At 34.4% G+C, this 19,269-nt stretch overlaps 1 protein-coding gene across 7 annotated transcripts in view; it reads right to left on the reverse strand.

Moving 5' to 3' along the window:
- Zranb3 (zinc finger RANBP2-type containing 3) overlaps positions 1 to 19,269 on the reverse strand; it is a 224,187-nt gene that overhangs the window by 72,052 nt on the left and 132,866 nt on the right. For all 7 annotated transcript variants that reach the window (XM_048812202.1, XM_048812201.1, XM_048812199.1 and 4 more), the window contains 2 exons: positions 13,301 to 13,472; positions 11,983 to 12,099 (listed from right to left, as the gene is read on the reverse strand). In XM_048812202.1, the coding sequence (XP_048668159.1) occupies positions 11,983 to 12,099; positions 13,301 to 13,472 (289 nt within the window). The remainder of the gene's footprint in view (positions 1 to 11,982; positions 12,100 to 13,300; positions 13,473 to 19,269) is intronic.

The raw sequence follows: 19,269 nt of genomic DNA on the forward strand, positions 1-19,269 counted from the left end.
CCTAAGAGCCTTAACCTGATTAGTGGATTGATTATAAGAAACTTGACCTAATCACTGGATTAATTCATTGATATGGATTAACTGGGTGGTTACTATAGGTATGTAGGGTGTAGCTGGAGGAAGCAGGTCACTGGAGGTGTGCCTATAGGGTTTGTATCGTGACCCTGGAGAGTGGAGCGTATTCTTTCTCTCTCCGCTTCCTGGTGTCATGTCCTGAGCTGCTTTCCTTTGCCATACACTTTTGTCATGATGTTCTGCCTCATCTAGTGCTCTGAGAAATGGAGTTGACCATCTGTGAACTGATGCCTCTGAAACTGTAAGCCAAAATAAACTTTTCCTCCTCTACATTGTTTTTGTCAGGTCTTTTGGTCACAGTGGTAAAAAAAGCTAACAAAAATAGTTTGCAAAAGAAAGAGATCTTGATAATATAATAGCAACATTAAGGAGATAATAACAAATATATTTAAAACATATTTCTGTCTTCCTAAGAAGAACAAGTAGAACAAGTAGAAAATTACAAATATTTATAGGCATATGGATAAGATATGTCAACACCACAATATTATAATATATAGCCTTGTATACAGGAAAATTTATCATGTCCATATGACCTAATCTGAAGCACTTGGCACTGTATTCCTGTCTACCAAAAACACACTGTAGATTATGAAGAAAAGAAAGGTTATAGCAGAGAAAGAAATTTCTATTCTGCATATCTATAAAATGAGTATGAATGGAGATAAATTTTTCTGGAAGTCTTTAGGTATAACTTTGTCTGCAATAAAAGAAGAGGAAATGATCTCCTGAGATCCTTTCTATCACAATTAGTGAACAGTGTTAAAATTGTCAATACATAAAAGGATAAAGTATTTGCTTTTGCAGAATATCTAACAAGAATAAAATTTTATACTTTACATACTAATTTAATACATTTATTATGGAGTTTTAGTCTTTTTTCAATTGAATACCACAGACGAGTAATCTATTTTACTGCAAGCAAAACTTACACACATGCCCTTAAAATGGCGATATCAAAAACTCATTATTTTAAGTCCTATCAACTTTTTCAAAATTTAGACAAACTATCATTAGATGGTTTTAAATATGTTTAAATTCCTCAACAGAATTGTTCGAATGAGTCAACAAAAAGAAAAGTATTTCTAAAATGATACCGTGGAGTACAAAAAAAAAAAAAAAACCCCAAAACTTCTATTATCTAACAGCATCTGCCTTGCTAAGATTGACATAGATCATACTTCATAATAACAAACATATTTAAACACAAAATGTATCTTGTATTTTTTACCCACAGTATCAGTAAATGGCACAAACATCAATCCCGCTGACCTAGCAAGAATCTAGTTTCTATCTTTTCCCTTCCTTCTACATTCTGTCAATCATTAATGTTTATTGATTGTACCGTATTAATACATCTTGAAGTTTTTCTTTCTTTACAGTCAAGATGTGGCTCAGCCACATCTTGAAAAAGCCTATTTAATCCATTATGTATTTAGGCTCAGACACATCTTGGTTTAGATTACCAACACTGTTAACCTGAATTATCAGTGATACAGCTCAAATGAATTATCTTTCTATAGATTTGCTCCTTACAATCCATTTTCCTCATAGCTACAAATATGATCATGTTAGTCCACTTCATTGTACCTGAAGGGCTAAGAATCCTTAGGATAAATTATAAACTATGATCTAGTTTATAGTTTATAGAACCTTGAGAGATAAGACAGTGTACTTTCCTAGCACCTTCTCAGATTAGCAACTAAATAATCTATTGAATTAATCAGGAAATTACTCAGATGCATACAAAATAATAACTAAATTATAATCTGTGATATTTTAAGCTCATTTACAAATTGCTTTCGGAGAACTCAGAAACACATTTTTTTAATAGGAACAATATTAAATGTATATAACTACAGTTGCCTCCTGAAAAGCCTATTTAATCCATTATGTAGATAATTGTATTTATGGTTACTATAGACTCTAAATATTGGGTTTTGATAACATCTGGGGAAGATATATTAAGAATTCCAATTTGGTATTGCCAGTAACTAATTATTTCTGGCTGCAGCCCAGGGATAGAAAAACACAGTTCCAATTTACATACATTGTTAAAGACAGATTCTAGCATGGAAGGAATGAAAAATGACTAAAATCTCTAGGGAACTAAGTGGCAGGACTTGGCCTTCTGCTGCCATTAATTTTTGAGAACATTAATTTTTGAGGACAACTAACTTTTCATCTCCTTCCTTTTTCTTCAAGATTCCCAGTTCCTGTTGATTGTCAATACTCTGACTTCAAATCAGGGTTTCTTACCACAGACAAGAAATAAAGTATAAGTTTCTCTTTCTCTTTAAGGACACATTCTGTACACAGTATTAAGTACAAAGAAAGCTAAGTAAGCAAGCAAACAATCAAAAAGAGAAAAATGGAGGAAAAAGGTAGTTATTAACTCCAGGAAAAACAATACTTGTCAAAGAAAAGAAATGTAATTATAGCTCAAGTGTGAAATGTTTAACAGTCATTATATGGTGAACAATGAATGTTGATCAAACCAAAACTTAAGCTTAAACCATAAAATAACATGAGAAAACTGAGCAGGGGGAATGTATTTTCTTCCAATCTATGTGGTTTTTATATGTGATTTTAAAAAATCATTATAAGTTCTAATGTTTGAATTCTGTTTTCTTTCTTTGAAGTTTTTACATTTCTATCCTAACAAATTGCTCTACCTAAAGGATAGAAATGTTTTTTATGCATGTATACTACTAAGAGTTTCCAAATTTTTGCTTTTGGATTTAAGTATATGAAGTATGACTGGCTTCAAGTAAATTTTTATGTATAGTGGGAAATAGTAAAGACTCCCTTTTCCCCTTATGGGTATCCAAGCATCCAATACCATTTGTTAGAAAGATTATCATTTCCCCATTGAGTTTTCTTGTCCTCTTTCTTAACAAAGCAACTGGAAATCCATGTGAAGTTCTATTTATGAACTCATCTACACATCTAGCTTCACAATTTACTTAAAGGATATTTAATTTATTTCCAAATATATGACTATTATAAATAAATTTCTGTGAAAGTATTTGTGTGAATCTACATTTTCCTTTCTGTAGCATAAACAACCAGGACATTGGCGTATTTGTTTTAAAAAATTTCCTTTGTGTTTTATTTTTTCTTTCTTTCATATTTGTTACTGGTGCATTATAATTATATCTAATAGTGGGATTTGTTGTTACATATTTGTTCACACTGTATTTATGTAATTTTTAAATTTACATATGACAGCAGAATGCATTACAATTCTTATTACATATATACAGCACAATTTTTCATATCTCTGGTTATATATGTAGTATATTCACACCCATCCATGTCTTCATACATGTACTTTGGATAGTAATGATCATCACATTCAACCATCATTAATTAACCCCATGCCCCCTCCCTTTCCCTCCCACCCCTCTGCCCTATCTAGAGTTTATCTATTCCTCCCATGCTCCCACTCCCTATCCCACTACGAATCAGCCTCCTTATGTAAGAGAAAACATTCAGCATTTGATTTTGGGGGATTGGCTAACTTCACTTAGCATTATCTTCTCTAACTGCAACCATTTACCTGCAAATGCCACAATTTTATTCTCTTTTGTTGCTGAGTAATATTCCATTGTGTATATATGCCACATTTTTTAATCCATTCATCTATTGAAGGGCATCTAGGTTAGTTCTACAGTTTAGGTATTGTGAATTGTGCTGCTATAAACATTGATGCATGTTTTTGGCAACTTTGTCTAATATAAGATAACTGTAATTTTGTGGGTTAGTCTCTGTGTCCTATATTCTGTACCATTGGTCTACCAGTCTGTTTTGGTGCCAATACCATGCTGTTTTAGTTACTATTGCTCTGTAGTATAGTTTAAGGTCTGGTATAGTGATGCCACCTGCTTCACTCTTCCTGCTAAGGATTGCTTTAGCTATTCTGGGTCTCTTATTTTTTCAGATGAATTTCATGATTGCTTTTTCTATTTCTATGAGGAACGCCATTGGGATTTTGATTGGAATTGCATTAAATCTGTATAGTGCTTTTGGTAGTATGGTCATTTTGATAATATTAATTCTGCCTATCCAAGAGCAAGGTAGATCTTTCCATCTTCTAAAGTATTCTTTCTTTAGGATTCTGTAGTACAATGAATATAAATCTTTCACCTCTTTTGTTAAATTGATTCCCAAGTATCGTATTTTTTTTTTTTTTTTAGGTTATTGTAAATGGGGTAGTTTTCCTCATTTCTTTCTCAGAGGATTTGTCACTGATATACAAAAATGCCTTTGATTTATGGGTGTTGATTTTATATCCTGCTACTTTGCTGAATTCATTTACTAGTTCTAGAAGTGTTTTGGTGGAGCTTTTTGGGTCTTCTAGGTATAGCATCATGTCGTAAACAAATAGTGCTAATTTAAATTCTTCTTTTCCTATACATACCCCTTCTTTCGTCTAATTGCTCTGGCCAGTGTTTCAAGAACTATGTTGAACAGAAGTGGTGAAAGAGGGCATTCTGTCTTGTTCCAGTTTTTAGAGGGAATGCCTTTAATTTTTCTCCATTTAGAATGATGCTGTCCTAAGGCTTAGCATAGATAGCCTTTAAGATGTTGAAATATGTTCCTGTTATCCCTAGTTTTTCTAGTGTTTTGTACATTAAGGGATGCTGTATTTTGTCAAATGCTTTTTCTGCATCTATTGAGATGATCATATGATTCTTATCTTTGAGTCTATTGATGTGAGGAATTACATTTATTGATTTCCATATGTTGAACCAACCTTGCGTCCATGGGATGAATCCCACTTGATCATGGTGCATAATCTTTTTGATATTTTTTTATATTCGATTTGCCAAAATTTTATTGAGCATTTTTGCATCTATGTTCATTAGAGATATTGGTCTGAAGTTTTTTTTTCTTAGATTTGTCTTTGCCTGGTTTTGGGATCAGGATGATATTGGCCTCACAGAGTGAGTTTGGAAGTGCTGCCTCTTTTTCTATTTCCTGAAATAAATTGTAGAGTATTGGTATTAGTTCTTCTTTAAAGGTCTTGTAGAACTCAGCTGTATATCCATTCAGTCCTGGGCTTTTCTTGGTTGGTAAGCTTCTGATGGTGTCTTCTATTTCATCACTTGATATTGGTCTGTTTAAATTGTGTATATCTTCCTCATTCAATCTGGGCAAATTGTACGACTTAAGAAATTTCTCAATGCCTTCATTGTCTTCTATTTTATTGGAGTATAAGTTTTCAAAATAATTTCTAGCTATTCTCTGTATTTATGTAGTGTCAGTTGTAATATTACCTTTTTCATCATCTATGCTGGTAATATGAGTTTTCTTTCTCCTTCTCTTCATTAGTGTAGCTAAGGGTCTGTCAATTTTATTTATTTTTTCAAAGAACCAACTTTTTGTTTTGTCAATTTTTTCAATTGTTTCTTTTGTTTTGATTTCATTGATTTCAGCTCTAATTTTGATTATTTCTTGCTTTTGCTGCTGATTTGTTCTTCTTTTTCTAGGGCTTTGAGATGTAGTGTGAGGTCATTTATTTGTTGACTTCTTCTTTTAAGAAATGAACTTCATGCAATGAATTTTCCTCTTAATACTGCTTTCATAGTGTCCCAGAGATTTCGATATGTTGTGTCTATGTTCTCATTTAGTTCTAAGAATTTTTAAATCTCCTCTTCGATGTCTTCTGTAACCCATAGTTCATTTGGTAGTGTATTGTTTAGTCTCCAGGTGGAGAAATTTTTATTTTTTATTTTGTCGTTGATTTCCAATTTCATTCCATTATGATCTGATAAAATGCATGATAGTATCTCTACTTTTTTGTATTTGCTAAGAGTTGCTTTGTGGCATATTATATGGTCTATTTTAGAGAAGGATCCATGTGCTGCTGAGAAGAAAGTGTATCCATTTGATGCAGGTTAATATATTTTATATATGTCAGTGAAGTCTATAAGTTAGTGATTGTATTACTGAGTTCTATAGTTTCTTTATTCAACTTTTGTTTAGAAGATATATCCAGTGGTGAGAGAGGTATGTTAAAATCACCCAAGATTATTATGTTGTGGTCAATTTGAATCTTGAACTTGAGAAAAATTTGTTTGATGAACATAGCTGCAACATTGTTTGGGGCATATATATTTATGATTGTTATGTCTTGTTGGTGTACCGTTCCTGTGAGCAGTATGTAATGTCCATCTTTATCCCTTTTGATCAATTTTGGCTTGAAGTCTACTTTATTTGATACGAAGATGGAAACCATGTTTGCTTTCACAGTCCATGTGAGTGGTATGATTTTCCCCAACCATTCACTTTCAGTCTGTGTATGTCTTTTCCTATCAGATGAGTCTCCTGTAGGCAGCATAATCCAGTTTGCTAGCCTATGTATTTTGATTGGTGAGTTTAAGCCATTAACATTCAGGGTTATTATTGAGACATAGTTTGTATTTCCAGCTATATTTGTTAATTTTTGTTATTTAACTTGATTTTCTTTAATTAGTTTGTCCTTTAGGGTGCTACCTCCCTCTGCTAATTTTCATTGTTGTTTTTCGTCTCCTCTTCACAGAATATTTTGCCAAGGATGTTTTGTAGTGCTGGTTTTCTAGCTATAAATTCTTTTAACTTTTGTTTATCATGGGAGGTTTTTATTTCATCTTCAAATCTTAAGCTTAATTTTGCTGGATACAAGATTCTTGGTTGGCACCCATTTTCTTTCAGAGCTTGATATATGTTGTTCTAGGATCTTCTAGCTTTCAGGGTCTGTTTTGAAAACTCTGTTATCCTAATTGGTTTTCCCCTATATGTAATCTGATTCCTTTCTCTCGTGGCTTTTAAAATTCTCTCCTTATTCTGTATGTTGGGCATTTTTATTATAATGTGCCTTGGTGTGGATCTGTTGTGATTTTGTACACTTGGCGTCCTGTAGGCTTCTTGAATTGGGATTTCCAATTCATTCTTCATGTTTGGAAAGTTTTCTGATATTATTTCATTGAATAGATTGTTCATTCCTTTGGATTGGACCTCTATGCCTTCCTCTATCCAAAAATAGCTCTTAAATTTGGTCTTTTTATGCTATCCCATATTTCTTGAATGTTCTGCTCATGGTTTCTTACCATTATCGCTGTGTGATCTATGTTCTTTTCAAGATTATATATTTTATCTTCATTGTCTGATGTCCTATCTTCCAAGTGGTCTACTCTGTTGGTGATGCTTTCATTTGAGCTTTTAATTTGGTCTATTGTTTCTTTCATTTTAAGGATTTCTGTTTGTTTGTTTGTTTAGAACCCCTAGCTCCCTGTTGAGGTGATCTTTTGCTTCTTGGATTTGTTTATGTAGCTCCTTGTCAAAGTGATCTTTCATTGTTTGTATTTGCTCTCTTATATCTTCCCCATGTATATCCTGAACTCTTTCTCTGTCATTTTTTTCTGCTGTGGCTGCCAATGATTCTAATGATGTGGTGTCTTGCTTGATTTGTTTGTGGTACTTTCTTCTCTTGTCTTTTCATTTTTCTCATGAGTCTTCCTTTCCAGCTCTATGGGTCTTGGTTATTATTGTTTTTACCCTATAGGTTTGTAGTGCTCTTGTAGGGTTCCGAGAGCCCTCCTTTGTGAGGAAGGACAAGATCCCAATATCAACAATATATCACCTATGAACAATTTGTTGTATTAAGACGTTTACAGTTTGGTCTCAATGTACCAAAATGTTGGATTCAATTATTATCTAAAATATCAGTAGTTTTGTAAAAAGGTTTACAGTTTCTGACGGTGGACAATGAACTGAGGGTGGGGCATAGGACGATATGGTGAGGAGGAAGGATGTGAGGGCATAGAGCTAATATATCTTAGGAAATGTGAAAGAGAACTCTAATGAAGATGGTTAGTAGCAAGAGAATAGACAGCAAGTAATTTAGAGTAGACAAGTACATGGGAAGACCATAGAGTACATTAAACAAACACAGATATGTATTTAGAAAAATACAAGATGTTAAAATAGTAAAATTTGAAGAAGGAAAGAAAAATGAAAGAAAAAAAAGAGGAAAAACAAAGGGCATATACAACACCTCTATATTATATTATTCAGAGGACTCAGTCCTCAAAATCCTATTTCATGCAAAGTTCTTGGTTTCACATGTGTTGGGGATGTGAGGGCCAGAGGATAGAGGGTTAGAAAAGAGAAAAAAAAAATACTCGAAAGAAGAAACCAGGGTTGTTGCTAGTTTTAGAGATCTGTATCTGTTCTGTTTCTCTTCTCATCTAATAGGTGGCTTGTCTGTTTTAAGCTGGTGTCTCTGCCCTCAGGATGGTGTAGGTAACCAGGGTGGGAAGACTGGTCCTGGTGTAGGGCATCTGGAAGTGTGGAGTGCCACCTGCCAGTCCCTGCAGAGAGATTGCACATCACGGGTCACTCTTGGGACCGCTTGTCTGACTTGAGCGCCTGGTACTGTCTCCCTCTCTTGCCTGGAGATTTCCCAGCTCCTGGTCTCTCTGTTGGACTCCAAACTTTAGTCCCATTCCCTCTCACTTATCAGTTCCCACCTGCGGGACCCTCACACCCAGGCTCATACAAGGTGGGCGGCGCCCTGGTGGCACTGCACACCTGCCAACTGGAAGCTGTTTTTGTGTTGAGTAGTCACTGTGCCGAGTTATCACCACTGGGGAGTCGGGGGGGGGGAGGGGTTGGATACCTGGCACCTGGCCAGATGGAGATCCGATCTGAGAGCTGTCCCCACCAAATATGGTGAGAAAGGTTATCCAAGATGGAGTCAGTCTGCTTCCACTGCCAGGGTGTCTGGTGAGGTGGGGGGAGCTGGGTGATGGCATTGTGCTGTGGGTAGGTAGTAGCCGAGTGACCTGAGTGGGAGCAGAGCGCGGGCTTTGGGTTTTGGGAGCCAGGGGTCTGGAGTCCTGCTCAAAAGCTGAGGCTCTGAGCCCTGCGTGGGAGTCACAGTGCTGGTGATTTCTGAGGAAATCAGCTGTATAGGGGTTCTCTTACACTCTCTGAGATGCAGTATTCCGACTAGGTGAGATCTGAGTCATGGAGCAACACAGGATGCTGCCTCCCTCCAGCCCTCCATCTTGGAATCCCAATATTGTTAACTAGTATTTCTCCTTTCCCTTTCCTCCTCCCTCACCCTCTACTGTTGGCTTATAAGCTGATTGAATACATTTTCTTTATCTCTGATACTGTTTTTTATTTCAAGCATTTCTCTTCTACTAAATTTATATTTTCATGCAACTTCTGTAATTCTCCATCTCTTCCTACATCTTTTCCATTAGATTCTTTCTTTTTTTTCCCCCTTTAGGTACCGGGGATTGAACTCAGGGACACTCAACCACTGAGCCATATCCTCATCCCTGTTTAGTATTTTATTGAGAGACAGGGTCTCACTGAGTTGCTTAGCATCTTGACATTGCTGATGCTGGCTTTGAACTAGGGATCCTCCTGCCTAAGCCTCCCGAGCCACTGAGATTCACATGCATGTGCCACTACACTTGGCTTCTATTAGATTCTTTAAAAAAAAAAATACATATATTATACACACACACACACGTGTGTGTGTGTGTGTGTAGACACAATACCTTCATTTATTTATTTTTAAGTGGTGCTGAGAATCACACCCAGTGCTTTGCGTGTGCTAGGCTACTGCTCTACCACTGAGCCACAACCTCAGCCTTTATTAGATTCTTAACATACTATTCATAGCTATTTTAATGTCCTTGTTTAATAGTTCTACCATTTGGATCATTTTAACATGTGTCTTCATTGATTGTTTTATCTCTTGACAATAGATTAGGATTTTTTTAAGTGGCTTTTACATTTATTTCACATTTTCTACTGAATGCTAGAAATTATACATAGAAGAACAGTGCACACTGAGTAAATGATAGTTGCATGTGGAACTGGTCATGCTTTTTGTTAGGGTGACAGTATAAGACTGTAGAGGGCTGAGTCAATGCAGTAAGTGTGGTGTCAACTGGGAGGTGTCATAAATACAGTTATCCCATACTAAATGAAAGTGGTATAAACATACATGGGAGAAAAGAAAGCCTCTTCAACAAATGGTGCTGGGAAAACTGGTAATCCATATGTAGCAGAATGAAATTAAACCCCTCTCATCTTGCACAAAAGTCAACTCAAAGTGGATCAAAGACCGAGACATTAGACCAGAAATCCTACACCTAATAGAAGAAAATATAGGCCCAACATTCCATCATGTCGGCTTCCTCAACAAGATTCCTAAACAGCAAGAATCAATAAATGGGATGTTATCAAACTAAAAAGCTTCTTCAAAAAAAGGAAATAAAATCATGAAGATAGAGCCCACAGAATGGGAGAAAATGTTTGCCACCTGCACCTCAGTATAGCATTAATCTCCAGAATATATAAAGAACTCAAAAAAAAAAAAAACAAATAAAACAATCAATAAATAAGCAAAGAAACTGAACAGACACTTCACAGAAGAAATATGAATGGTCAACAAATACATAAAAAATGTTCAACATCTCTAGCAATTAGAGAAATGCAAATTAAAACTACACTAAGATTTCATCTCACTCCAGCCAGAATAGCAACAATCAAGAATACAATTAACATATGAAATATGATATGTCCAGAGCTTTGTAATGTTTTGAACAACTAATAATAATAAAAAGAAGAATACAATTAACAATTAATGTTGGTGAGTATATAGGTAAAAGAATACATTCATACATTGCTGGTGAGACTGCAAATTGGTGCAACCACTATGGGAAAGCAGTATGGAGATTCCCTAAAAACTTGGAATGGAATCACCATTTGACCCAGTTATCCCACTCCCTGGCATATATACAAAGGACTTAAAATCAGCCTACTACAGTGGTATAGCCACATCAATGTTTATAGCAGCTCAATTCACAACAGCTAAGCTATGGAACCAACCTAGGTGCCCTTCAACAGATTTAATGGATAAAGAAAATGTGGTATGAAAACACAATGGAATAGAACTCAGCCAAAGAAACAATGACTCTATGACATTTGCCAGAAAATGGATTGGATGGATCTGGAGACAATCATGCTAAGTGAAATAAGCCAATCCCCCCCAAACCAAAAGATGAATGTTCTCTTTGATATGTGGATACTAACACACAACAAGGGGTATAGGATAGAAGTTGAGTAGATTAAACAAAATGGAATGAAGGGAAGGGAGGGAGGCAGGAATAAGAAAGACAGTAGAATCAATCTGACTTAACTTTCCTATGCACATATGTAATACCCCACAGTGAATCTCCACATCATATACAACCACAATTAGATCCTAATTAGAATAAGATATACTCCATGTTTGTATAAATATGTTAAAATATACTCTTCTATCATGTATAACTAAAAAGAACAAATCAAAAGAAAAAAAAATTTGGGTGCTGCTTAGATTCTCTTGTTGTTACATTTACCATTAGTACATGAACTTCAAAGTCCCCTAGCAATGTGATGCTTCTACTTTGTGATAGTGTGTTATAATTGCACTGTCAGTTTTTCAGCAGCCCTGCATAGAAGGCTTTCTTTCTCCTCCAGTGGTAGATTATGAAGATATTTCAGTGTTGAGTTCATGGTGGGGCACAGGAGATCTCGAATCTATTGGTACCAACTCAGCTAAGCCTTACACGTGTTACTTTTCAGTTTTTCTGCCTCCCACCCCCACCCAAACTGTCTTGTCACTATGGATGGTCCTGAAGAAGTTTTAGCCCCACCTCCAGCTGTAATAGATCTTTCCCTTATATCATGTCAAGGTCCTGAGTTCCAATAGGGTTTGATGCCCATACCTTAGGGTAGACAGCTTTTGTTCTTGTCCCACTCCCAAAACAGTAGATCCTACTTAATAAAAACCTATTTAATAATAACATTAAAATATATTAAAAATTTATGTTTGATGGCATAACAATGAGGTACCTTGGCAATAGCAGTCTGTTTAAATATGCGAGTAATCAAGCCCAGAACAGTCTCTGTGCCACCTGGATTTGGAGATCTCATTAATTTTTTCCACTCTTCCAAACTGGTATTCAAATCCTATGTGGGATAAAATAAAATTATTTAGGAATACAGCATAAAGAACATAACAATTAATGTGATCATGATTCATGTCCTACTTCTTTCCTCTTCTGAGTAGAAAAACAAAAAGAAAATTCTTATAGATGCCAATGTGTTCATTTTAAAACATCAATGCAGGGTTAGGATTGTGGCTCAGTGGTAGAGCGCTTGCTTTGCATGTGTAAGGCACTGGGTTCAATCCTCAGCACCACATAAAAATAAATAAATAAATATACTGTGTCCATCCAAAACTTAAAAAATATTAAAAAAAGAAAGAAAGATAAGATACAAGTGCCTTTGCTAGCTTCATAAATCAACCAATCTTAAGGACAAATATTTTGTAAAGTGAAAATAAAAAGTTAAACACATAGGAAAGCAGGGTGGTTAAAATGTATATGGTTGTAAAATATTCTTACGAAAAGATAAGATTTAAATAAGCATAAAGATTTGGAGAATAGTGGTTCAATAAAAATAAAATACAATCATAAGTTGATGTATCATTTTATTTTTCTTTCTAATGCTAAAAAAGTGAAGAAAATTGGATCATTCTTATTTTAGAAATAACACATTGCTCCATATTTGCAAAATGCTTACTTTAAGTTTTCAAGATATAATAAAAGCTCCTTGCCCCCAAAGCCATGTCCAGATTTGCAAAATTTAAAGAATATATAAACATTGCACTCCTCAAAAGTAAATACACATAAGGTTTAGGTAAAACACACTTTTGGCTTTCTGCTATGTTGAATGCTACATCTTACAACATAATTACAGAGTTTGAGGATTTCAAGAGTAGGGTTACACTTACGGTATTCTCAAAGACATCTATTCACACTTTAAAAAAATTCTACAGCAAGAAAAACAATTTTCTTTATTATTGGGTCTCACATTATAGACATTTTGAATTCTTACTGCTAAATCTTTGTTGCAGTTGAAGTACTTTTTTTCTATATTCAGCATAAATATTTTTAATCACTAGGTTACTATATTTGTTCACATATTTGATAACTAAAATTAAATTCTTCCACACTCTTCCTGAAAAGATACAAAATCAATTCATATGCTCTATTAATTAAACCTATTTTAAGAAAGCAGGCTTTTCCTTCTGTGAAATATGTACAATCTTTAATAGTATAATTTAAAATGATTTTACAATAACTTTCAATCAAATGAAGGTTCTCACCTTGGCTGCTTTGTCGGGAAGATCAAATGGAATATGCTGTCTGATTTTAGGGGGCAGCTGGGTTAAAACTTCAGTCTTTAATCTTCTAATCATTATGTCATTTAATAGATGGTGAAGTTCCTTAAGATTTGATGCCCCTCTATAATCCCACTGAGGTCTTTTACCAAAATATCTGTAAATAGAAAGTAAAAACATTTTGCAAAGCTGAATGCTAGAGTAAGAAAACAATTTATCTGATATGTTCTTTTTTTTTTTTAAACTGATATTGGGGATTCAATCCAGAAGCACTTAACCACTGAGCAATATCCCCAACACTTTTTGAGTCAGGGTTGCACTAAGTTGCTTCGGCCCTTCTAAGTTGCTGAGTCTGGCTTTGAACTTGTGATTCTCCTGCCTCAGACTCCCAAGTCACTGAGATTACAGGTGTGTGCTACCCTACCTGTCTACTTTCTTCCTCTTTTAATGATAACGAGCCATGATGTTGCTTTCACTATTTCTGATGAAAATTAATTTCAAAAAGCTTAATGTAAGAAATGTTAATTAACAAGCTTACATATTACTCAAATATAGAAAAGTTAGTGTCTAAACACTATTTACACTGAGTTAAAGCTGGGATGGACAGGTAACGCAGAATTGGACTAGGTCATTGTTCCTAAATGGGGGCATTATTGGCATTTGGGTGGGATTATACATGGCAGTATGTTTAGCAGATCTAGCCCTGAGTAGAAATAAACTATCAGTACACTAGCCAGTCATTATTATTACTCAAAACATCTCAAACATTTCCCCTACTCTCTATTCATACCAACTATCTCCACTTGAACTGTTAAGCATAGCAGATTACCTGGTATTCTTTTTTTCCTTTGAAACCAATGAATTGACACCAGAGGAATTAAAAACAAACAAACAAAAAGACACAAAACTATCATGAAAGAGAGTGAGAGAGAAGATATCTGAGGATATGTAACTTAAAGAAATATTTAGAAGGTACAATGTAGATGAACAAGTGGTAACTGATGTAGCAAAAGCAAGCAAGCAACAATTTAAAATGCTTGCAAAAGGCAAATTATTCTCTAGATCCCTGAGAAGATCAGGAATTGGAAGTACCAAGTAATGTAAGCAAGTGTTAAGACAAAGATTGTAATCTGGGGAAACTACTGAATTTACATCTGGACAGCTGGCCCCCTATCACTGTGACAACAATTACTACACATAAAATTCCCAATCATCTCTTAGGGGTTTATACTACCCACTATTAAAAATAGCTGTTAAAGAATAATGAAAAATTCCTGTTAAGTTGTATTATGATTCCTAATACTAATAATTTAAGTAATTATCCATTTTCATGGGGTTTGGGCCTATTTTAGCACAAATAGATCTCAATTTGAGAAAGCTGGAGCTTACAAATATTAAAATATTTTTGTTTAATGTGTCAAACTAAACACAGGAAAAGTACAATTTACATTAAAAATTATGCTTGCACTGTAGATTTGATTAGAAGACTGTAGTAAATGGATAGAATGTACTGTATGACAAAATGAAAGATACCATTTAGTTGTCATCAACAAGAAATTCATTCATTTAAAAAAAAATCTAAGTGCTGCCATTGCACAAAAAGTTTAATGGGTTTATGCATAATCACAATAAACTGAACTGCTGAAACTTTTCCATTAAAATTTTTTACTTCATTAATATTTTATTTCCTCATATTTATATTAAAAATTTTAATGAAAATGGGAAAACACTTGTCAATATCTAATTCCATTACCTATTTTTCCATTCATATACTTAGGAACCTTTTGAATTGCAGTTTAAAAAAATTTAACATTCCAAACTGCCAATAACAGAAAAAAGAGGTTGATAAGAGATTTGTTTGTTGGTTTTGTCTTCAGAATTAAAGATCTCCCATTAAAATGGATTCTTAAGCACACTCTTCACTTACACAACATACCCTGCATGTATGCAATATGCTAATTTGAGGGTTTTTTTGGCATAATTATTACATGCTAGCACAGAGCACAAAGGTATCTTAAAACAGATCTACCACTAAGGCCACACCTGCTTTCTGCAGAGCACTTATGTCCTGTGCTTTAGAAGTGCAGATCTGTTTTGTAGTCAGAATACAGTACACTGTTAGGTATGTAAAGATGAGGTTTCTTCACTTCTTAGTAAGCTTCACACTATGGTGAAAAGATTTAACTAGTTGCTCCCTGGGTATTTTACCCATATGTCATAAGCCATACTCTTGGTATTAAATATGGTTTAGAAAAATTATTTCTTGCTACCTTCCACTTCTACCATTTCTCTTTCCGTGGAAACACAGAATGCTAGAGGTAGCATTTACTCTAAAGAATGCTGGCAACACCACATTTGTCGGAATCCCAGTCTCAGTTTTGGAGTGTGAAGGGGAAATAACAAGGGCAAGGGGGCTAGAGTGTCACCCCTAAATGGCTGGTCTCTTCCCAACTTTTCTGTCTTGCCACCCAATCCCTAAGCAACCACTAATCTACTTTCTATCTGTATTTTCCTTTTCTGAACTTTCATGAGTGAAATCATACATTATGTGGTGTTTTATGACTGCCTTCTTTCAGTTAGCATAGTGTTTTCAAAGTTTTCATCCATGTGATTGCATAAATCAATATTTCATTCCTTCTGAAGATTGAATAAAATGCCACTGTATGAATATACCAAAATTTGTTTATTATTTGTCCAATGGTGGACATTTGGGTTGTTTCCCAATTTTGTATTTTATGAATAAAGCTACTACAGACATTCAGGTACAAGTTTGTATGATCATATATTTTCATTTCTCGTGGGTAATGTCTAGTAGTGGAATGACTGGGTCATATGTTAACTCTATGGCTGATCATTTGAGAAAATGCCAAGAATCATTCCAAAGCAGTTGGATTACTTTACATTCTCATTGGCAGTGTATGAGGATTCTAAAATGACTTTACCATATTATACTGCCGTCAGCACTGCATAAGGGTTACAATTTCTCCATACCCTTGCCATACTTATTCTCTGTGTCTAGCCAATTTAATGAGTGCAAAGTGGTATCTCATGCTTTTGACTTGCATTCCCTGATGACTAATGAAGTCAAGCATTTTTTGATGTGTTTGATGGTCATTTGTTTATCTTTTTTTTTTTTTTTTTGAGAAATGTCTTCTCAAATCCTTTGCCCAATTTTTGAATTGTTTCTTTTTATTATTGAATTATAGGAGCAATTCACATATTCTACATATACATTCCTTATCAAATATATGATTTGCAAATATTTTTCCCAATCTGTGGGTGGTGTTTCCATTTTTTTGATGGTATATCTTGAAGTACAAAACTTATTTTGAGCTGGGCGCAGTGGCGTATGCCTGTAATCCCACCTGCTCAGGAGGCTGAGACAGGAAGATCATGAGTTCAGAGCCAGCTTCACTCACCATCTTAGCAAGGCCTTAAGCAACTCAGTGAGACTCTGTCTCTAAATAAAATATAAAAAGGCTGAGGATGTGGCTCAGTGGTTAGGTGCTCTATGGTTCAATCCTCAATACAAAAAAAAAGTTATTAATTTGAATGAAGTGCAATTTGTCTAGTTTTTCTTTTGTTGCTAGTGCTTTTAGTGTCATATCTAAAAATGCCTTAACAAATCCAAAGTATAAAGATTCACTCGTATGTTTTCTCATGAAAACATTTAAAAATGTTTTAAAAACATTGTCTTTACATTTAGCTCTCTGTTCCATTTTGAGTTAACTTTTATATATGGTATGAGGTGAACGTTCAATTTCATTCTTTCTTTGTGGCTATCAAGTTGTCCCAGAACCATTTAAATGCTGTTGTTTTTGTTAAGAATCAGTTAACTGTAAATGAGTTTATTTCTGGACTATTAATTCTATTCCACTGATCTAGATATTTATCTTCATGTAAGGACCACACTCTCTTGATTAGCACTGTAATCCATCCCTTTAGTCCTGTTTTTCTTTTTACGTTTAGGCTATTCTAGTTCCCTTGCAATTCAATTCAACATAAATTTTAGAATTACTTTATTTATTTGTAAAAAGAAAATTGGCCAAGATTCTGATAGGGATTGTGTTAAATCTATAAATAAGTTTGAGGAATATTATCCTCTTACCAGTCTTTCTATTCTATGGACATGGAATGTTTTCCCACTTACATCTATAATTTCTTTCAACAATATTTTATAATTTTAGAGTAAAAGTGTTACACATTTTTATTAAATGTATTTGTAAATATTTTATTATTTTTGATGCTATTGTGAATAAAGTTGTTTTCTTAATTTCATTTTTGGATTATTCATTGAAAGTTTTAGAAATCAAATTGCTTTTTGTATACTGATCTTGTATTCTGTAACTTTGCTGATATCGTTTTTCAGTTCTAAGAGTTTTTTAGTGGATTCCTTAGGATTTTTAATATATAAGACCATGTCACCTGAAAATACAAGTTCCTTCTATTTTTCCAATGAACTCCTTTTATTTATTTAATTTCTTTGCCTAATTGCTCTGGCTAAAACTTCTAGTACAATATTGAACAAATGATAGTAGCAATAAGACAGTCTTATTAGGGGAAAATATTTGGGTTTTGACAATTAAGAATTACCATTATCTGTGGGATTTTTGTAAATGCCCTTCATCAGGTTGAGGGAGTTGGTGATTATATTGCTTGCCTAGGTATGCACAAGGCATCAAGTTTGATCCACAGCAACACACACACAAACAAACACATGCACACACAATTAAAGTAATAGTCCACAGAACATGATAATTGCATATTTGTAGTAAGGTACAGCAGCAATTATACTTCTAAGTTTTAACTTATAGGACTGAATTTTGATCATCCCAGATTGAATCTACTGGGTTAAGAATAGTTTTCAAGGGGGAAAAAGTAAGTATGATTTTCAAAATGTTGACTGTTACGTACTTATGCTATATAAGTACAATGAAGATTTCTAGCATGATAATATTGTTGTAATCGGTTCAGGCTTTAGGGGAAGTGGTCTGTGGATATAGACGCCATGAGTTTTAAGAGTTAAAGCCAGGAAAAAAGTTGAAACTCGTCAGTAATAAGGGAAGAATGAAAAGGAAAGAAAAGCATTTTGCTTTTGCCATCCTAGGAATAATTTCTATTATTTTCTCTACTAAAATTTCTCCCAAATCCTTGATCTCTTTAAATATAAGGAACTGATGTAAATCTACTGAAATTTCTGAGTTCCAAAGTATGATGATACAACACAGTATAAACACAGGTTTACAAAATAATTTGTATAAATTTTAATTAATATACCTATATAAAACTCCTATTTGTTTAAATTACCATTTATTTCAAATGTTAAGATATAATGTTATCTGCCAGGTATGCTGGTGCATGCCTATGATCCCAGCGACTCGGGAGTTCGAGACAGGAGGATCGTGAGTTCAAAGCTAGTCTCAGCAACTTAGTGAGGCCTAAGCAACTCAGTGAGACCCTGTCTCTAAATAAAAAATAAATAGGGCTGGGGATGTGGTAGTGTGATTGTGTGCCCCTGGGTTCAATCCCCAGGACCAAAAATAAATAAAAGAAAGTATATAATGTTTAACTTGCACATTACTATAGTAGAAGTTGTTGCTTTCATATTACATGTTAGGAAGAATGACACAAATTTTGGGAGAAAAAAGCTAAAAAATTTTCCACTACTTTTTGTTGTAGTCACCAGAATTTACTTTTTTAAATATATATTTATTTTTAGTTGTAGTAGGATGCAATACCTTTATTTTATTTATTTATTTTGATGTGGTGCTGAGGATCGAACCCAGAGCCTCGCATATGCTAGGCAAGCACTCTACCGCTGGGTCATAACCCCAGCCCACCAGAATTTACTTTTCCCCCTTTATTTCTCTCCCACCAGAATTTACTTTTCCCTCTTTATTTCTCTATCTCTCTCTCTTTTGGAGGGGGAATGGGCTGTGGTACTGAGGACTGAA

The sequence above is a fragment of the Marmota marmota genome, unplaced genomic scaffold (genome assembly GCF_001458135.2).
Source record: "Marmota marmota marmota unplaced genomic scaffold, marMar, whole genome shotgun sequence".
Classification (NCBI taxonomy): Eukaryota; Metazoa; Chordata; class Mammalia; order Rodentia; family Sciuridae; genus Marmota; species Marmota marmota.